Source organism: Trachinotus anak, unplaced genomic scaffold, assembly GCF_046630095.1.
Source record: "Trachinotus anak isolate AG129_WGS33_773 ecotype Australia unplaced genomic scaffold, CSIRO_AGI_Tana_v1 ptg000025l, whole genome shotgun sequence".
In the NCBI taxonomy this organism is placed as follows: Eukaryota; Metazoa; Chordata; class Actinopteri; order Carangiformes; family Carangidae; genus Trachinotus; species Trachinotus anak.
In genome coordinates, this window is record NW_027273876.1 from 14,624,022 (window position 1) to 14,646,177 (window position 22,156).

At 42.6% G+C, this 22,156-nt stretch overlaps 1 protein-coding gene across 1 annotated transcript in view; it reads left to right on the plus strand.

Annotated features, from left to right (window-relative positions):
* The window catches only part of fam20cb (FAM20C golgi associated secretory pathway kinase b), a 49,539-nt gene extending 28,040 nt beyond the window's left edge, over nucleotides 1-21,499 (plus strand). The window contains exons 4-11 of the mRNA XM_071462274.1: nucleotides 12,410-12,502; nucleotides 16,054-16,169; nucleotides 16,891-17,071; nucleotides 17,510-17,619; nucleotides 17,797-17,878; nucleotides 18,379-18,438; nucleotides 18,684-18,834; nucleotides 19,645-21,499. Of these exons, the coding sequence (XP_071318375.1) occupies nucleotides 12,410-12,502; nucleotides 16,054-16,169; nucleotides 16,891-17,071; nucleotides 17,510-17,619; nucleotides 17,797-17,878; nucleotides 18,379-18,438; nucleotides 18,684-18,834; nucleotides 19,645-19,746 (895 nt within the window). The 3' untranslated portion in view covers nucleotides 19,747-21,499. The remainder of the gene's footprint in view (nucleotides 1-12,409; nucleotides 12,503-16,053; nucleotides 16,170-16,890; nucleotides 17,072-17,509; nucleotides 17,620-17,796; nucleotides 17,879-18,378; nucleotides 18,439-18,683; nucleotides 18,835-19,644) is intronic.
* Nucleotides 21,500-22,156: the final 657 nt, after the last annotated feature.

Here is a 22,156-nt window from a genome sequence, read left to right on the forward strand (position 1 = left end):
CTTGATTTTCTTTTGTCGGTCGACCTGACGGTGGCTTGCAAGGAATATTTTTTCATGAATATGGTGAGGCCTCCTGTAGCTAACCTTTGACCCCGAGGCATCAACCTGCATCTCATTATAGCAGATGATAGCAATCGCTTTCCTAACCCCACCTACCGAGCTGCGCAGTTACACGGATGAGCTGCTCAATTCCAATTACACTGCGGTGATTGCAATGCTGTCACAAAGGCCTACAAAAGCTGTTCAGTGACGCACAACCACTACGCACACACACACACACACACACACACGCAACATCACACACTGGAGAGTAAGAGTGGCTGGCTATTGTTGACGCAAGGAGAATTCAGAGAGGCTACATCAATCTTGTCGTCAAAAATCAACACGCTTGTTAGTCTGTGTCTGTGTGTTTGTGTGTGTATGCATGGGGCTGGGTTGTGGCTGCGTGTGCGGTTGGATTGTCGTGCGTGTGTTTAGAAATGAGATTCACCTTTTGGTCTGAGCGAGGTTTTACTGGACCGTGGGTCGATAGATCAATGTTGAGTGGAAGGCACACACTCAGCAGAGCCAGAATAGCTCTGGAAAGGCCACGGCAATCAGTCTTAGCCAAGCCTGTCCCCTAATCATCCAGTGGAGATTCTCCTTCTGAATAGAGGCTATTTATAAACTGGCACTTGAAGTACTTCCAATGAAGTCAAATATGCAGCAATTACAGATATGGATAATTGAATGTGATGATGCATTCACTGTCTGTCTTTAACTGTGATTGTTTATTGTGTGTCTGTGTTGTTAGATACTGTGAATGTTATAGCAGCAGGTCAGACAAGTCACTCTAACAATACTCAGAGGCAGCAGATCTAATCTCAGCGCTTGAGTTAAACCTAAATGGGCAGAGCCAAAACCACAGATTGCTAGCTGGCGAGGCTGAACAGCAAATAAATAACCCTGATCAGAGATGGCTAGCATTCATCAAGCAAGTGGGGCTTCATAATGATATTGTAGCTACTTTTCTTTCCACCATTTTGGTTTGACTAAACCAATCAAAGTGTTTCTGCCTCAGAGCAAAGCTTGTTTAACAACAACAAAAAAAAGTTTTTTTTACTGTATTTCCTTTTCAACCGCTATAACAATCAGTCATCTGTAATTGTTGTTATTGCAGCTGCAAATGTAGTATAATTTCATTTAGGAACATTTAGGAATTTTTGGTTAGTGGTTATTGCTACAAATTGCAGGAAAAGCAATGAATAACATTAACTTAACCTTGTTTCATTTCAGTTCAATCCGCTAGCCTAGTTTTGTCGCCAAGCTAGCGGTATGGCTCTGCAGCTCGGCAATATCGGTCTGACTGTTGGTCCACCACTTTTGGACCAGACTGAAAGAAATATCACTTGGTAGTGCTAATTACAATATATTAAACACCATACCTCCTTAACCGCAGCATGTTAGCATTTAGCTCAAAGCAGCGCTATGCTTGCAGAGCTGCTAGGATGGTTCTGATAGAGGATAGGGCCAGCAACATTTTTGTTTGATACATTCATGAAATACTTACTATACCTTTTAAAAGCAGCTTATAGTAGTAACTGCTTTCTTTATAGAAATTGAATTGCAATTAAGCTAGCTTCTGCACTGCAGAACAGCAAAAATCTACAATTTATTCAAACGGTGCAAATCATATATATATTATCTAATCCTTAACACATTTTTAAGCCATGAAAAAAGAGATTCTGTAGAAAATCTATGTATCAGAACACATTACACATTCCAAAGGCACAATTCAACTCTCTATACATTCATAGTGCAAACAATTGTGTAGCATAATGTGATTATTTGGTCAATATGCAGCCCTGCGTGCTGTGATCCTGAGCAGCTTCATGTGAGCCGTACGACGGTGGCACTGCGTCATTGATGTCATTCGTTTGAAAGCTGAATGAATGGTGCAGATTAAGGATCATCTTTTATGCCGAATGGGGAAATTCATCATCTCTCCTTCCCACTCACCGAGACACACACATGTGTAATCCACCTCTTCTTTAGAAATGGAGATTAGAAAACAGTTCAGTTGTCCTTTTGTGTGGCTTATATGGGAATTCAGCGATGCATGTTTACATTTGTGTTACCAGACTGAGTTTAAACCTTCCGCACGTTTTTACCGTGTCTTCATGTTTTATTTCTTGCTTTGGTGCATGGAGAATGCGATTTCTTCTCCTTGTTGAAAACTTTGAATTGCTAAGCAGAGACTTTTTCATCTATCTATCCATTATCTATTAGCATGGAGGGCATTCATGAATTTCTAGCATTTCAAACCTTTCCTCCATCCATTTTTGTCTCTTTATACTTTACTCTGAAGCCACTGTCCATCCATCCATCCATCCATCCATCCATCCACCCCTTCCTCTCCACCTTCAAGGTGAAACGACTGGTGTTAGGCATTTTGCAATATTTAATTGTGTTCCCAAACTCAATTTTTAATCAAAGGCAGTTTAATTAAGTTGTAGCCCTTCCTGATTTCCTGCTGGCTTTGATGCATTTGAAACAAAGTAAGAACTTATTGGATATTTCCTATGAATATTTCCCAGCACTGGAGGGATGACTGGGGGAGATCCAAATGGAAAGAGAGAGAGAGAGAGAGAGAGAGAGAGAGAGAGAGGCAGACAGACAGAGGTAGTAGGGCTGATGTTTTTTTTTCTAATAAAGAAAGACTTACAGAGACAGTAAGGAAGATAGAGGTGCTAGGATGAGAGGCGGTGCTGTATTAGGACATGTACTGTTGGGAAGAGGCATCCTGTACAGATAAGGAGATCGAGCTGGCTGTCAGAGGCAGCGGTATATCTGTCTCAGATTATGTTGAGATGATGGCTTCATCTTTATGGCCTGTTTATCTGCCCGGGATATTTACAGGATGACATGACAACAGCTCAGGCAGGAGGAGAGGAAGAGGAGGCTGCATGGAGCATTGTTGCTGCTGGGATATTACTGTGTACCCTGCCTCTGTGTGTGTGTTTACACACTCGCGCCTCTCCAAGTTTAATGCAAAGAAAATGACAATGCAAATCCCTGCAGACTTAAACTAATACTGCACACATTTCACCTCTCTGTCCCTCATCTCTTTGCCGTCATCTTAAAAGCCTCTCAATAACAATCTCGCTGAACATCTGTCTTCCAGCATCTCCCTCCTCCTCCTCCTCCTCCTCCTCCTCCTCCTCCTCTACCAGCTAACACTCTTCATGGTGTCTTGCCACACGCTAAACCTCTAATAGCTGTGTTTTGCTCAGTGATTTTCATTTAGGACTATTCTCCACTAAAGCACAGGCGCCTTTGAAGTGGCTCCAGTCTGTTGTGTTCTGAAGGCATTGGCTATTTATTCAGGATGACTGCATTTACATGGTGCTGGCCCTGAAGACACTGAGGCTAAACTTAAAATAGGATGTAGTTTCTTTAAAAAAAAAAAAAAAATCATCTCTGTTGCATAATTCAATATATTGACATTGTCTTTATTCATACACAATGTGATGTATGTGAATCATGGTTATGTATGAATTGGTCTCAGGAGGAGGGTGCATTTAAGATGAATACATAGCTGTTTTTTCATGCAGAATAGCTAATTTCTAGATAAGAGTGAGGCTGTAACTGTGGGTTTTGCAGTGTGTGTGTGTGTGTGTGTGTTTGTGTGTGTGTTTTATACTTTCATCACTTGCCAGTTTGTGTGTGTCTCTTTTTCTGTGTTGCCTACATATGCATATTTGTGGCTCTCTCCTGTTCACTCCATGTGTCTCTCCACATCTGTGTCTCTTCCACAATGTGTGTGCGGGCGCGCGCCTACCTATGCGTGCGTGTGTATCGATGTGTCAAAGAGAGAGAGAGTGAGGGAGAGAGAGCTTTGCTGGAAGGAAACAGCTGTCTCTCTGTTTGTCAGGCCCGGGATCTGAAGAGGTAAGGGAGTAAAGGAGGAGGAGGAGAAGGAGGATGAAGAGCACCGCAGTGCCTGGGGAGCTATGACAGCCATCACACTTTAAAAAAAAAACAAAAAAACTGCGACACACATAACCCAAACCACACAAAAAGTGACGACAAACACACCCACACCTGGATCACAGAGTGAAGGTTATTTAGAGAGCCCTCGGGTGTTTGTGGTGTGCTAGTTAAAAACTTTTACTACCTGACGCGCTATATCTACACTCACCACGCTTTGACCTGAAGGGGTCCTGGAAGCGGATATTTTCAGATTGACATCAGTTTGCGTCTTTATGCTTCTTCTCTAATTGCCACTTCAGAGAAAAGCCTCTGAAACAACATTCAGACGCTCCTTAAAGCCTTTCAGTGAACTGAGCCACTAAATGATCGAAGAATGAATCTACATGAGAGGTTTAATGTGTCCGTGGTCAGGGCGCAGCCTCCATCCCGTCGGCAGCAGATCACATGACTGCTGGATGTCCATCTTTAAAAAAGAGACCACTTGATATGATGCTTTCTGTCTTTATTCTTTCCTTAATTTTCCTCTTTATTTTCTTTCTTAAGGAAAAACAATTATTGATATGAAATATAAGGCCACTACATTTCTCTCTTCTGTCTTCTTCCTTCCTTCCTTATGCCCTTCTTTCTTTGGTTTGTTCTTTTCTTTAGTCTATCTGTCTCTCACCTTCACTCCATCTCTCCTTCTTTCTTCCCTTCGTTGCCCTTCTTTCCTTCCCTCTCCTCTTTCTTCTTTCTTCATTTCTGTCTCTGTCCTTTATTCATCCTTTTATTGCTCAAATCCATCTTTCCTTCCTTCTCTCCTTCATATTTGTTTTCAAACACCCTTCTTTCATTACTTACTCCCTTATTCCTTTCTTCCCCTGCTCATTTGCTTCTTCCTTTCCTTCTTTCCTTTCTTCATTGTATTCTTTCTTTCTTATTTTTTTCCTCCTTTCATTTTTCCTCCATCTGTCCTTCTTTCCTTTCTTCTTTTCTTCTTTCACCTCTCCTTCTTTGTTACCTTATTTATCTTTCCTTCTTTCTCCTCATCTTTTTTCCTTCTTTATGTCTCTCTGTCCTTCATCCCTCCTTTCATTCCTTGATTCCTTCTTTCTTTCATCTTTGTTTTCTTACACCCGTATTTCCCTCCTTCCTCCCTTATTCCCTTACCGTCCTCCTTTCTTCCTTTCCTTCTTTCTTTCTTTCTTTCTTTCTTTCTTTCTTTCTTTCTTTCTTTCTCTCTCTCTCTCAAAATGTCATCCCTGTGCACACCCACTGACACTCACTCAAACAAAATAACCTGTCACACTTTCCCGTTGGTGCGTCAGATCCTCGCCGCAGACATCAGATTACAGCGGAGCGTTGTAGCAGCAAACACCCGTGAACGCGGTCACGTATCGTCACGCGCAAACATGCAGGTGCGTCTGTCTCATGCGCTTGCAGAAGGCTTTTTTCTCAATTTATCAAATGTCATTGCTCAAAAGGTCAGCCCATGTTATGCTTGAGATAAAACAATGTACCGCCTCCTCTCATCTCCAGTTCCCCTATGGTGGTGATGGTGGGCCTGTTTTTGACCCATAAGGTGGGACTCATTACTTACACTCTCACGCATTTAAAGCTTACCTGCCTCCTCACAGCTCAACACCTCCCTCTTGAGGTTTCAAAAAACTCTTTCAAGCTGTTACCTCTTTTCTCTCTGTATATACAGTGTGTGTGTGTGTGTGTGTGTGTGTGTGTGTGTGTGTCTGCGTGCGTGCACAGTACAGTTTGATACTATGGGTTGTGTATGGGTGTATAGATATGTGTGCGCATAGGCCGTGTGTGAGCGTGCACGCACTCTGCCGTGCCCGTGGGTTTGACAGATGATGTGTGACAAGTGTGTGGAGTCAGCCCTTTGGTGGGCACCCGCTGGGGATGGAAGATGCCCTTGTCCTTTTATATTTTACAGCATATCTTTTTACTCCTCCGCTCTGCTTCCTCTCTACTCTGCGGCCTGCGACCATAGCTAAAGGCTTATGGTGATCGATTGGCAGTTTGACTTTGAAAGTAGATAAAACATCCTCTCCGTACTACGCCCAAATGCACAGTGACACAGTGACACTTGGGTTATTAAACATCACCTTGGATAAGATATTCACTCTTATTATAAAGTCAAGGGTAACAACGTTTTTGACGTTTGTTTCATTTCCATAATTCAGCTCAGCTCCGGATAAAATAGTAGATACAAGAACATTAGCAAGCAGCGTTCAGAAGTGAGAGAAAATAAAGCCCACACGATATTCATTTGTGTGGAAGGAATTCACAGTGAAATGCTTTGTGCTTGCTGTTGAGCTGTCGCAACTTCTGGATTCTTCATGATGAATGACTTGCAGCCACTGGGATGCAACTTTGGTGTCTTAAAAGAGGGAAACAAGGATTTGGAGTGTAAGCGCCAGAAGTGTTCAAGTGACGGTTCATATCTTGAGCAGGATAAGGCAGTGGAGTAGATACAAAAAAGAAAAGAAGGAAAATTTTTATTCATATTCGCAATTTTGAACTCCAGTGTTCACATACAGTTTAGTTTACACTTCATGAGGAGTACTTGAAAGAGTGAAAAGAATTAAATCATTTCTTCTGTGGCTTGGAATGGAGCCTATTAAAATCTGTCAAAGTAACAGTTTCAGCTTGGAGACTTCACATTTATAAGAGAAAGCCTCACAAACTGGGGCAAGGAGTTCAAAAGAAGTGCGCATTCACTAGGCCAGAAGTCTAGTAAAACATGCTATCAAATTGCATTATGGGAGATGGAGGATCCCGGAAGGTTGAGTTTTGTAAGCGACTAGAAGTTGTAAAATCTTGGCCTTGGCTGCTTTGGGCCGTGCTCCTTTCACTGTGAAAAATCTGAGCTTACCCGGAAACAGTCACACTACAGGCCGGGCTGTAATGCAGTCACAGGGATGAGATATTTCACGTTCACTGTGCTAACCTCTCGCAGCTGTCTAGGATTGTGTATGTCAGTTTCAACTGAACTTTGAATCTGATCAGTGTGTTTTATTTTGCAGCTTGATGTAAAATATCTTTTTCTGACTTGATGTCAATACCAGGGCAAAAGGAAATGCCTCTTGCTTATTTTCCCTCTGCCCTCTCTCTCTCTCTCTCTCTCTCTCTCTCTCTCTCCTGCTGGCTTTGCAGAGGTCAGCCATGTGCTGTATTCACAGGTAGACTTTCCAGATGCAGTGCTCTCATTCACCTTTATATTCTCACACTGCTGTTTGTTTTGCTGCTCTAGACCTCCGCTGCCCCAGTGGTTGCTGGGGCCCCTCGGAGCGGGGAGCGGAGCCAAGAAACTGTCTGGCCACCCAGTGTAAACTATGTGTTTACAGCGGGGGCCAGGGTCACTCTGGGCATGCTCGGCTCAGTACATCTCACCTGCTGCTGATGATAAAGGATCCGATGTCGGTGCAGACAGGCAGCTATAGTGGCGCCACCAAATCTACTTAAAAAAATATACTGTTCCTTCTGTACTTACAGAGCGGTGTTTGTCAGTTCCACTGTGCTTTGCTGAGGAGGGAAAGAAATGTATGCTTCTTCTGGCGGCTTGCTGCAAAATATCTATTTATCATTCAGCATAAATCCGCTGTGGATTTGTAAATATTTTAAAGGTTAAGCTCAGGCAGGCAGTCCAGAGTGAAAGGGACGAGTAGCTGTTGAGTAACCAGCATCTCTGCCCTCCTCTCTGTTTTCTCTGAGCTCAGTGCATACTGTGTACTCAAACATTTATAGACTTTATTATGTGGTTATGCATTTATGTATGTTCCCTCTGCCTTACACTGCCAGCGCAGCTTCCTCGTAACAATGTGCCCTTAATGGTTTGCTTGATCACAACATGCTCAGATTTGCCTGAACACAGGTGCTGCTGTTAGAGGATTCAAACATAATGTAACATAATGCCAAACAGCTGCATATTTGTTAGTTCAAAGAACACAAAGAGACGTCTACTGTGGTTTGTCTCTGGTTATTCTGTCTGTTTCACTGCACTGCAGTACCTTCGTCACATTGATCTCCTTTTCTTACCTTGCTTCTTCCTCTCTTCCCTCCTTTTACTTGTTCTCCCTCTCTCTCTCTCTCTCGGTAAGTGTCAGCGTCAGGGTGAAGCGGGGAGGGTGGGGGCGTCATGCCATGCTCTAAATAACTTTATTGACATTTCAATTGGATGTGGATCACGGTAATTATCCAGCCTTCCTGCTTCCTGGCTGGCATTCAGTGAGAGGAGAGCCACATCTCAAGCCAGGCCACAGGAGCAGAAACTTCTCTCACATGCAAACGCATGTTTTTATTCACATGGTTTTCACTCATGTCATCATTCACTTACCTTTACAGACGCAGTGACACGAAACATGTACACCTCACACATTTCACTGATGTGCTCTGGTGCGTATTGGAGCTTAAGGATAGGAGCATGAATAGAAGCAGCTTATTGTGGTATTTTCCCCTATAGAGACAGCAATGTAGTAGGACTACGTGAGGTATGCCTGTGGATTTCTTTAAGGTGGAATGACCATGAATCATTGCACTAGAATGTTTGCTCATGCTTGTCCTTCAAGAAACCTCCATGACTGCTCCTGTGCGACCAGCACAATCATAAAATACTGACTGAGACTCCACTATTAGAGATTTGTCTGTACAGCTTTTTCTTAGTTTCTTCATAAGAACATAGTAAATCATTTGTTATTGCTGAAACGTCTCCAAAATGTGTTTTTTTTTTTTGCTTAATGGAGGTTAATCTGTTGCACTATCCTGTGGGTTTGAACTGTTTTTCTCAACATTTACATGCAATTTGACATTTTGAGAAATATGCTAATTCACTTTTCTTGTGGGAGAGTTAGATCAGAGGGTCGACACCACTCTTGTATCTGTCTGTTAAACCTGAAGCTACATTCTGCAGGCGGTCACGGCTCTGTCCGAAGGCAACGCAATACCAGCACCGCCACTTAACACAACTTCCTGGAGTCTCCGGTGATTTGTTCGTCAACCTCCGACATGTAAAACCACTTTAAAAAAAAATCAGTCTTTGTAGTTTAATGATTTTGTTGGTTCACATTACATCTGCACAGTTAATCAAATTATAGTCAGAATCGCGATATGGCCAAGTGCAATATCCCAATCGCAAGTGTTGTGGTGCTACGGAGATGCCCCACCCTACAAATCTTATTCTCCAGATGTAACTGTGTGACTCATACACATTTCTTTTTTTTTTATCATGAATTTTATCATGAAATACCAAAGACCATGGATTAAAAAAAAAAAAAAAAAATCATGATTTGTGGCTGGTAGTGCTGGTACAGGCTGGTAGTTTTGTTGTGCTTTTTCTGTGTATTCTAGTAAATCTGAAAAATGCAAAGTAGCAAATTGAGCAAATGTTTTGCATTTATTCATTTGTCAGACGCTTTCATTCAGAGCGAGTCCCAAGTGAGGGACAACACCAAAGCTTCAGTGCAGTAGGAAACCTCGAAGGAGCCACTAAGTCCTAAATCTGTTCAATAAGACAAAGTGCAAGAAGATCATGAGAAGTCAAGTGCACAGTAATAATGAGTTAGGCATGTTAGGGTGTTAGAGGTGTTGAGTCTTTAAGAGATTCCTAAAGATAGAGAGGGACGCCGCCGCTCTACTGGCGTCTGGAAGCTCGTTCCACCATCGGAGAGCCACAGTCAAGAACAGTCTGGACTGCAATCGCCTTGTGTGCAGGGATGGCAATGCTTGGAAGACAACATTAGACAACATTAGTCACCAGTTTTTCTGATTAAATTGTCAGTGCATCTGTGTTGGTATTATTATGCAGTAAATATGCAGAAAAGATCTCCAGCTAAAGGTTTATTAATTTAAGAAAGCTTTCTGTTTTGTTGTTGTTGTTTTTTTAAACAACCCACAGCTGTTTTTGCTCTTCAGCTTTTGTATGTTTTAAACAGAGAAGACACAACACACTCATTAGTGAGCTTCAGAGGTGCTGGTGAACAGATTTCAGGTTTACCTTTGAACAGAGCTAGGCTAGCTGTTTCCCCCTGTTTCCGGTCTTTATGCTAAGCTAAGCTAACCAGCTGCTGGCATATTTGCTTTTTTTTATTTATCCTGGAGACATGAGAGTGGAGTCGATCGTCTCCTCTCATTCTTGGCGAGAAAGCAAACAAGTGCAACTTTGAAGTTGCCGTCACGCAGCCGCTGCTAGACAAGAAAAGAACACATCACTTCAGAACATGCTATTTTTAGTCTTTCACACCGCTCCACCATCATTGAATCTCAGCTTTAATTGTTCCACCTCACACACTCACTTCACTTCCCCAAAGTTCATCCCAAACTTTATATATCACACACTGATTTATCCGTCCGAGACTAATTTTCCCTGACGTTCGTGCGGGAAATAAATTCCGGGCCTGACTTTGCACGACCGACCCCATCAATAAGACAGTTGTAGTCACTTCGTATGCTGGACTGAATGATACTGCCTTGTTGTGGTGCTGAGCAGCGCTGGTGTAAATAGACACCGCTCTCCGCTTTCAAAGTCAGTATCATTTTTCCTTGATGTAGAGCGAGAGCTGTGTCCCTGAAGCGAGGCAATCCAGAAGAAGAGCGCGATACAATCAACAGACAGCGCTCGGCCTTTACTGGCAGAGCCTCGACAGCCACTCGGGAGTGAGGGATGAGCAGGAGAGAGGGGAAGAGAGGAGAGGAAGGAGACTGAGAGGCCTAAAAAGGAGGAATAGTTTACCATGACAAACTGTGGATGTTAATTTTCAGATGCTGATCATAGTTGCCTGCAGCAAAGATGAGAGCTAAATACCTTCTTGATGAGCTCTAAACATTTTTCAAAGATGTCTTCACATGAAAACTTATCATCCATATCATACTTTCCCACTCACTTTGGTCAAACTTGAATGTGGCTGTCTTTCAAAAGCTTGCGGCGAGATAGAGGATGGAGAAAGACAGAACGGGAGTGATAAAGAGAGGAGGAAATAGAGGAATTTTTAGTGGATGAGTGTGTTTCTGGGCTCTGTGTTGGGTTAGTTAATGACTGGTGCAAATGTCAGCCACACAGCTGTGGAGTTACAATCAGCCAGCCAGCTGAGGAAGGGAGCGGAGGATGGAAAGGAGAGAGAGAGAAAGAGCGTGAGGAAGAAAGATATAATGTATTAAGCCCTGGACTCAGAAAAAAAAAAAGAAAAAAGAAAGAAAACAGTTCTGCGCGAGGGAAGAGGGAGAAGCAGAGGAGGTGAGATAGAGGATTTTGAGCGAAATAAACAGTGAGAGGCATCCGGAGGGAATAGCGAGAGAAGTAGAGACAGAGAAGTTGCCAAGATAGTTTCCATTCTTCTCATCCTCCCTCAACTAGCTGAAACAGAAATGGCAGAGGCTGCAGTCCAAATCATTACACGCTGCCTTCCTGGAAAGTATTTGCTGTTGTCAATAAAAAAGCACAAAAAAAAAAAAAAAGAAGGCAATGCGGATAAAAGGAAAAATGACAAAAATATGCAGCTCTTCTGTAGGAAGAATTGCAAGTTGATGATGGACTGCTCGTCCTTTTCAAAGACATTTACGTATTTGAAACAGGCAGCACCTTCTCAGGGAGTCTTTTCACCTGCGCTTCCTTTGATTTTGCCTTTTTTTGCCCCAGCCGTCCTGTCTGTGCTGCCCCGTCCTGGCCCATGTTCCATCAGCTCTGGGATTTAAGCCTTTAAGAGCCTCTTTTCCCTCCAGTAAGAGCTTTAAGGCAGAATGTGTGTGAAAAGCAGTTTTTTTGGAGGGGGGGGGGATCAGAGCCAGACAGAAATAGGTACAGATCGAGAACAGGAGTGGATGCTTGAGGAGGAGGAAGTCTTTGACCTTGAATTGCTCCTCTCTCTTCGTGTTGCCCCACAAAACACACACAGTAACTCTGACCAAGGCCAATTTGTGAGGCAAGGACACTAGTTTATTGTGTCTTGGTTATTGCTCACAAATGTTGTTCACAGTATTAGGTGCACAGGAGTAAAACTGCAGTGTTTAATCACTGCCTGGGCTGCTGTGGTGTCAGACACCTTTGGAAAAGTGAAGAATTTGAGTCACAATGCACCACTATCAATGTGCATACACAGGAATAATGAAATCCTTTTAGTATGCTAGACCCAAATACATTAAATCTGCTTATGATGAAATGAATGTGAATATTTTCTGGTTGTCTTTGTGTTTTTATGAAAGTAATTTGAATATATTTTGGAGGAAACGTGTAATTTCTGCTATTTTTTGACGCTCCATAGCTCAAATAATCAATCCACACAATAAATGATATATTAATCAATAATGAAAATGATCTTTAGTTGCAGCTCTAATTTGATATGTGGCATTGTGAAGTGAACACTGTGCCTTTAGCATATTGCTGACTGCCTAACATTCCCTTTGCGTTGTAGTTGTACGTGACCTCTAAGCGTTTGTCCTTGTGTCCTCGCAGGCAGACGCGGGAGCAGGAGACGCCTCCGGACTTCTTCTACTTCTCTGACTTTGAGAGACACAACGCTGAGATCGCTGCCTTCCACCTGGACAGGTAGGTGAAAACGAGCCTGGTCGGGGGATCTCTGTGTGTGTGTGTGTGAGTGTGCGTGTGTGTAGTACAATGTTAAGGTACTAATGGTGATGATTTGACACAAACAAGACAAAGAATACAGTTTAACTAAACTAAAATAGTAATTTAAGTTCTACAAGTATTATTAAATTATAGGCTGTGAGAAGATGAATTCCCTCTGGCAGCAGTGGATGTCACAAACATTTTCAACTCAGTGAGAAAAAAAAAAAAAAAAAGCTGATGAATCTACTTTAACTCTTTCGTGTCCAAATACTTGTCTTCCTCCTGCTGGGCACACATCCTGCAGGTTTTTGTTCCTCCCTGATTGCTAATTTGCCTTCCTTGTGTCAGCTCATTAACCACCCAGGAGGAGCACAAGCCCTGGGGAAGAGCAGACCTGGGGACCTGGGTTTGACAGTAAAGCTTAAAGACATGCGATTGTGTCGTCCCCTCAGGTTTAGCATTACTGATACCGTACGTGTGTCCAGACACGACTGCAGACATACCCATTTCTCTTCAATGCACAAACGCCTTCCGTGCACTCTGCCCGTTTATTTGTGCGTTTGCCTCTCCTTTTCACCGCTGCTGTCCTTTGGAAGCTCATCTTTTTTTCTAGCACGGTGAGTGGTGTGAGCCGGGCCCCCGTACAGTAGAGGCTGCGAGCTCTGAGAGGCCATGAGTCATAGAGAATGAATGCTTCCCTCCCGCAGCCAGCATCTGACTGAACAATGACTGCAGCCTCCTTGCTTAGCTAACCACCACGCTCTCTGACTTCACTGCCTTTACAAGGCTAACACTTTATGGCCAGCCTGCCGGGCCTGCCTGCTGGAGAGACTTTAATGAAAAGAGAAAACCTCACGAGGCTCTCTGATCGACGAGAGAGAGCGACGAGCTTCAGCAGCGGCGTTTGCTTTGAAGTCAAACTGATGTCACTGTGTGCTGTGCGTAATTATGAGCATAGGAGTCAGGTTGGACTGTGAATGCTGGTGAGACAAGATGATGATACTGAGGTCACACACACTTGTCCACTCACATACAGTATACGCACACACACATACACACACACACACGGGGCCACAGAGGGTAGTGATGTTGAATCTGCTTTTCCTTCAGGCACAATGACACAGTTCAGCAGCAATTGCATTAGCAGCAGCTTTCTACACCAGTCTGCTCCACATCTGGGCCTCCTTTACACACACACACACACACACACACACACACACACACACAGACACACACACACACACAGACATGAAAATACACTCACACACTCGCACATGTGTGGGTTAAGGGGAAGAGGAGGAAACCAAAGGCATGAAAGGCCCTGTGCCCATTCTAAATATAAGTCAGGCAGGGTTTGCCAAAAGCAGCGCTTTATTTTTTTTTCCTTATTTTGTCTGTTCTAAATTAGAGCCTGGCTACAGAGCTGCTGCCGCTGCTGCTGCCGCTGCTGCTGCTGCTGCTGCTGCTGCTGCTGCTGGTGCACCGGCTTAGGCTACACTGCCTCCCAGGGGGCCCACAGACACACACACAGGCTCTTTTAAAGCAGCACTTGCACATGCGTGTGCGAACATACCCACACAGAGACCCTGTATTTTACTATATAGGCTACACTGCTTTAAGCGTCATTAATTATATGATTGGATTTAAATGGGAAGTGCACTTGGCATCGCTGCATTAGGTAGTCAGCAGATAGAAAGACAATACAAGGCACAATATGACCCTAAAATATTAAACCAAATAGCTCCATCTTCACGAGACTCACTGGGGTCTTATGCATCTTTCAGCTGGGAATATGTGAATGTGATGATTGCTACTTTTGTTTGATGCACAGGCCTTTCAATCCCACCCTGAATATAACACAAGCTTAACATGGCCATCATGGGGATAAGGTTATTATCAAGGGGGCAAAGCTGTGAAAAAAAAAAAAAAAGCTGAAAATTGCTGAAGGGAACTGAAGCCAGCCCTCGCTGTTCCCTTTAGCGTGGCACCAGGCCCGGGCCCAGCAGGCCAAATGTTTCTGTACAGCACTTCGTCCTGTGCCCTTCTGTTTGTTTGACAGCAAGGAGGAAAGAGGCATGACTGTGTGTGTCTGTCTCACTCCACCCACCACCACCGTGCCATTTGATGGCATCATTTGTACAAGGGGGTCTCGATTAATGGTCTCTTTTCTCTTCCTTTCTCTGTCTCCACCTGGCTTTCCCATGTCTCGCTCCCTCTTTTCTCATTCCTCTGCCTCCATCTTTAATCTCAGCCTCTCTTCTCGTGTCTGTCTGCCTTCAGGCTTCGGCCATTAGGCGCTGTCAGGGACATCAATTTTTAAAGGGCCTGTGCTGATGTTGTAGCTGGGTGGTAGTAGGCTACACATGCATAAAACAGGCATGTGGTACACACACAGGAAGACAGATGATCTTTCAGTATAAAAGACAGCTTTCTGACAGCTGTCATTATAATACAGATACATCATAGATATTAGACCTATGTGGAAGTTAAAATGTGTCTGATGTAGAGTCACAGCCACATACAAACCGCTGCCAGGTTTACCACCATGTGGTGTCACTGACAGGTCATTGTTTATGTCACAGTGCCCCCTGTTGTCGGTGACATTCAATTACATGAGTACAGTGTTTCTGCTTCGATGTAGGTCTTTGCCTGGTGGCCCAATGGATAAAGTGGGATTGTGGGATATCAGGTACCGTCTCAGGTCACATCTTGTTTGCCTACATTTACAAATAACTTGTCCTTGTTGAGACCCTCTGCAGACAGTTGTTCAGGACATACAATGCTTTTTGTTTGAGTTTTAAAAAGTCTCTAAAGCAACTTTGGTGGTTGTTGTGAGCCAGTAATTCAGAACCACATATGGCATTATTACCCTCTGTTTTCACTGCGACTCCTGACACTGGGTCTTAAACCCACCGTGGTTTTGGTACAAATGTAAGGCTACTGCCTGACACTGGAGCCACTGTTTTTTCAGCCAGTATTTCTTTGCGTTTTGGAAAATTGTCACCTTTGAACTTATGCTAAATTAGTTATTAGCAGTTCATGCAATGTTCTTATGGGAGCAAAGACAGATATTACATGATTTCTTTGATACTGACCAAAACTTAAAAACATGATGACTCTATGGCTCTAAGCTTTTCTCTATAATGTCTAAGCATCTTATTTGTGATAGACGGAGACAGTGATTGCCTGGAAAGGTGTGGGTCACACTGAATGTACAAATATGTCTGTTAAGTTCATGTCTAAGTTCAGCTTTGGCCAACACATGACACCAAGAAAGATTTTTGACGCAGATTACAACACTTAAACTACCTTCATTTCCCCCATGAGCTGTGTGTTGCAGCCCCTCCTGCAATTGTTGGTATTGTTGGTGAGAGACCCACATCAGCAGGCCATAGTGGTGTAACTAACTTCTCGTTGTTTAGACTATCTTTGCCTCATGTCTCTCCCTCGGGGAGCCTCACAGTTTAAAAAACCTCTGCTCTGTGGAGAAGGCCGAACTTAATCCCTCAGTGTTTGTCTCTGTCCTGTAGGATCCTGGACTTTCGTCGTGTACCTCCTGTGGCCGGCAGGCTGGTCAACATGACAAAGGAGATCAGAGACGTAACACGAGACAAAAAGCTCTGGAGGACCTTCTTCATTTCACCAGGTACGCCAAGGGCAGAGTTCCAGCTTTTCAGAGACACATCCAGAGGAGAAGAACCTTCACCAAGATGCCCTGAAACTGACTTTGTTTACACCCACAGAACAGATAAGAAAAAAATGCTGCACAAATTTATACCAGCTCCACGCTTTCTAGTTTCTGTTATGTGCACCACAAAGCAGGAGAAACACACTGTTCTACAACCATCAATTGAATGTGACAATCTCAGAAGGAAAACAATAATAAAATGACCTCAGCGCTGTCCTCAACTATTTCCTGTGTTCGCAAAAAGTTACAGCCGAGCAAAAATGAAGGGTTTTCTCTTGATCTGTGCCCTGAATTACTGGGATATTCATTTGCATGGGATTAGTATTATCAGGGGACTTTAGCTTGCACTAAAGCACAACAGTTAATTAGCGATGCAACTTTTTACTTTACATATTATACACATGGAAAATTCTCATAGGATTAAAATTACTGACAAGCTCAGCAATTACTACAAGTCACTGAACGTCCCCAGGTAATTTTAGTCTCGTACAAAGTGGGCATTTTATATATATGTGAGGTGCATTCCTGAAGGGCAGAAAGAGTGAAGTTGCAATTAAAATATTTAATACTGAGTAGCAAAATAGAATATACACATATATACATATATATGTAACTTCTTTCATTCCCAGTGGTTCAGTGAAGCAGAAACAACAATGTGTTTTCTTTTTTTAATTCTCAGCCAACAATGTGTGTTTCTACGGGGAGTGTTCATACTACTGCTCCACTGAGCACGCTCTGTGTGGTAAACCAGACCAGATAGAAGGATCCCTGGCTGCTTTCCTCCCAGACCTGGCCCTCGCCAAACGCAAGACCTGGAGGAACCCATGGCGACGCTCCTACCATAAACGCAAGAAGGCAGAGTAAGAGATCCATCCCGCACTCAGACAGTGCTGCATTCACTGACACTCAATAGCAGTGGACACTGTGGAGTCCAACTATCGGAGGGTATTTATTACAGTCACCGTCAGTTAGTAGTGAAAAAAGCCCATGAGAGCTGAGTAAGAGCAATGTGTGATGTGTAAGATATTGTGTACACCATATTTTCGAAGCTGACTACATCCAAATACAACACAGCAGAGCGTCCACATCCTTTTTCTCAAGAAAGAGCTTAACTTCAATCTTGTTAGGATTTTAAAAGTCATCCACAGCTTGTTTTTTTCCAAATTCATCACAGCACAAAAATAAATAGCAAGAAACAAAGGAAGCGGATCGGATTGTGTTGATGTTTATGCAAAGCAGATGGATAAATTCTCGTGGATTCAAAATGTAAACAAGATGTTTGTGCGATAAATCTTCAGATGGGAGGTGGACCCGGACTACTGCGAGGAGGTCAAACAGACTCCGCCTTATGACAGTGGGACACGACTGCTGGACATCATGGATATGACCATCTTTGACTTCCTCATGGGTGAGTTAGCATGTCTCACACTGTTGAACTACAGATGCACACATGCTGTGAATTTCCTCTATCACTGACTAGGTGGTGTATACAGTATGTAGTAACCACACACACATGAACACATATTTGCTTTTGTTTCCTCTTGTTTTACTCTCTCCTGATTTGCGTACTTATACTCCAACACAGGGAACATGGACCGTCACCATTATGAGACGTTTGAAAAGTTTGGAAATGAGACCTTCATCATCCACCTGGACAACGGCAGAGGGTGAGCCGCAGTTTGTCGTATCATTTGCAGCTTTTTTATGCATTTTCAATCTAGTTTAGCCTTAATATATTTGCATGTCCACATTAGAATACAACAAAGACATGAATTACAAAAAAAATGCACAATGTTCAGAGAAAATGCACATTATTGCTGTGCACACTGATGCTGATTGGCAATAAAATGACATAACCTTAATGTGTTGCCTGAGTTATAAGGTGCAGTGGGAATGAATGGGGGCTTTAAAACACTTCAGCATTGACCTTTAATGCACGACAACTATAACTCTAACTGTGTCTGTAATCATAATCAGTACAACCAATCAGTGTGTAATACTGAGCATTTTGAAATTTAAATGGAGTTTCCACTATACATGTAGTAATCAAAAACTTGACACAATAAAAGCTGCAAAAGTAGTTTGTACAACAGCACAGGAACAAATAAAAGAAATACCAGGCAGTGATCACATTCAATGTAATATATGCTTCTGTTTTTCATTCTAGCTTTGGAAAACACTCCCATGATGAGATGTCTATCCTGGTGCCACTGACTCAGTGCTGCAGGTAAGGCTTTCCTTGTGCTTGATAAGAAGTGTGTGGTGGCATTATTGATCCTTGAGGACAAAAAGAAGATAAAGATGGAAATCTTTTTGAGGCAACTAAACTTTCTAATTGCCCAAAACGCTATCTTACAGTTACACAAGCAGGATTTGCATGTGATTTGTTGCATTCACATGATCAGTGTTGCAGAGCCTATGCATGGATATAGCTGTGCATGCAGCACCATTGACTCTCCTCTCTTTCTGCAGGGTCAGGAAGTCGACCCACTTACGTCTGCAGCTGCTGGCTAAGGAGGAATACAAGCTGTCCATGCTCATGGCAGAATCCCTGGTGAGGGACCGCCTCAGTCCCATCCTCATCCAGCCACACCTGGATGCTATGGACCGACGACTACGCCAGGTCCGTGCTTCGTTTTATGGTTTATGGGCTGTGCAAAGTTTTGCTTTCTATCTTTTTATATGAGTCATCAGGTTAAAGATAAAACAATAAGTCAACTAACTGAAAAATTATAATGAAAAACAATAAAATGAATCGTCAGGGTTTTCTTTATCAGTTATTACTTTATTTATTCATTTTTGAAAGGTGCCAAAAATTCACTGGTTCCAGCTTCTGAAATTCACATTCTGAAATGTGCTGATCTTAGTCCTCTATGACAGTAAACTGAATATCTTTTGGGTTTTGACTGCTGAAAATCTGGGCTCTGGGAAATTTTGATGGACAAATTTATAACATTTTAAAGACAAAACAATCAATCAGTTTTTCGGGAATCCTGAACATAATTGGCAGATGAATTGATTGTGAAAATCATTAAACACCCTGGAAATACCCGTGTAGAGTGGAAACGGGGGGAAGCAGCTCGCCTCCCTCTGTCAGAAGAGACAAAATTCACCTACCAGCACCTCCAAAAACCACAGACTGACATTTTTATACCCCAGTTTTTATACAAATTAAATAAAGAAGATATAATGTGTTAACTAGTGAGCGCTAAAGGTGGGGGGTTTTTTTGCCTTTGGATAGAGCTAAGCTAGCTTGTTCCCCTGTTTCCAGTCTAAGCTAAGATAACAGCTGCTTACTGTGCAGTCATCATGGGAGTAATATCGATCATCTCATTGAACTGCCATTCAGTGTGTCTTTTAAGAGGCCATTAGGGGCTTGGACCCTCTAACGGTGACAATGGTAACAATTAAATCTCTTGTCCTGTGTCACTAGGTGCTGAATGTGCTGTCAGACTGCATTGAAAAGGAGGGCTACAGTTACGTGGTGGAGGACGACCTCCAGGGGGACCGAGGGACAGACCATGTTCAGAGGTAGCTGTCTGGGGGCGCTGGTGGCTGGATAGGACTGAAGCGTGGAGATAAGGGACTGGACTGAGCAGATCCAGTGTTTCTTTTAAACTGAACTGGTAACACAGATGAGCTCCATCTGTAGCAAACTCCTCAGAGGGCTTGATTTTTGCTGAACTTACAGAAAAGCCCACCTGCCTGAGGTAAATATAAGCTGTCTGGAAGTGGAAGCCTGCTGGATAGGACTGGACTTTGACAATCAGTGCAGTGATTTTAACTGCACTGACGCTCCCGATGCAGGTGATCAAAGTCAAAGACTTCTGGATGGATCTGGGCCCAGACAGAACTGAACCACCCCGCATCACCTAGACTCCTTAAAATATCCAACCCTGACTCTAGTGTAGGATAGTATCACCACAGCTGACCCAAACACCCACCGACCCGCCGCAGCATTACCAAACCATGAAAGTCTTGCAAGAGACGCCTTCTCTCTGTCTTGTTCAGGACCCTTTTTTGAATTCAGTGAATTCTGAGGGACTTGTAAAGAATCTCCTCACCCTCCCCTCCGCTCTCTTCACAAGCTGAATTATGTGTTTCTACGTATTGTTGGTATTGCAAGTGTTTCGGTTGAACATTCACGGTGGTGGAGGAGGTGGAGGCTGACTTCCTGTTGTCTTAATTATCAAAATAATGTTTTGAGTTTTGCTGCAAAAGGTTTTATTGCATAGTGTCTTTTTTTATAAATTTTATTTCTGCTGAGCTGTCTCAGCTCCTACCATTGGTATTGAAAATGGAAATATGTGATTGGAGTGCAGGTTTACTCCTGGATTTGTTCATTAATTTTGCCCATAAATATCCTTGAGAGAGTATTTATTAAAATTCATATTTATTGTTTGAGATGAATACTAACACAACATTTTTTCTGTTAAAAAGAGCTATTGAATTCACATCACAGAGGTGTACTTCTTCACTTGTCCAAAAGAGGGCAAACTGAGCATGTGCAAAAGTAGCTGCCAGGTCCGTGCCTCTCAATAAAATGAACCGCCTCCATATTTCACCCATTTCCAAGTATCAAGCCTGCTTTTAATTGGTTAACAGCCACCATACCTTACCAGTATTGGTGAGATTCAAATGAGCAAGTCTGTGCCTCTGTTTACAACATTTAACCAACTACTGTTTTTCTGTTTTTATTTCAGTCTTTTAATGCAACGGATATGAGGTTAAGTTTATGGTACCAAGAGCCAAATGTGACACTAATAGTTTTATATTATTGTTTCTTTGTAATATATTTGATGTCCAGATGTTGCTGTTGTGGAAAGATTATTTTTCAGGATGTATATTTCATTCATCACCAACAGCTGTTTGCTTAAACTGTTGGTGTCAGCGATTCAGTCACTGGCTGAAAGTTAATATATACAGTAGGAAAAATCTAGTGCCTGTGCAATGATAGAAATACTTGAATGTCTGGTTTCATAGCAGAAAGGTTTGAACTTCTCCCAGGTACGAGCTATAAATAACATGCGGAGGTCTACATATGTGTGTTGCTGACTCCATCTGTTTCCATAAGGGTTTTATTATACAGTCTAAGTTTCCATAGTCCTGTATCAGGTCAGTACAGTGTGTATGGACATATGGGTGGATCCATGGAGAAACATTAGATGATGTGTTCTTGAGGTGAAAATGCTTCTTTTTTTTTAATATCAGCTCATTGTTTCTGTGGATTTTATTGTTCATTTCTTTGCATCATGGTTATAAGTGCAATAAAAACAAAACGAGCAGAACATTATAGTGCCTGTATGTTTTCTCCAGAAGGTGTGTTTAATATAAGAAGATAACATATATCCATATAGTTCAACAACATCCTATAGCCTGTTAAACCTAAGTGATATCCTGTTTGTGTGGGGGAAATATCAGGTGGCTGTTGTTTTAAGGTGGAGCCTGCAATTTTCTGGAAACTGCCGCAGTAAGTACTTTGACCTTATTTGACCTCATCTGTTGACCAGATAGAAATAAAAGAGCTTCCTCCTACATTCAACAGTTAAACTACTCTAGTATAATGGAGTTCAGCCTGTTTCAAGCTTTAATACAGCACACACTTCCAGGGCTTTAATATGATAAAGAGAAAACGGTCCAAAATAATTACAATAAAACTGAAAAAACAATATTCCAATTGCTCTGGTAATTTAATGGTTGAAACATTTTGCAGAAATATGCTGTTGCTGTCTTTCTGAGATGATCTCATGTCTTTTTATTAACTGCTGGCGAGACCTGGAGTTGGGACACAGTTGCCTTGCCTGGACATAAACACACTAAGCAGGAGGAAACAGCCTGGCTCTGTCCAAACCAACCAAACAAAATATGCCGACCAACCCCCCTACACAACAGCTCACTAATTAACATGATAGTGAGGTTTATCTTGGAAAAAAAGCAAAAAGTGT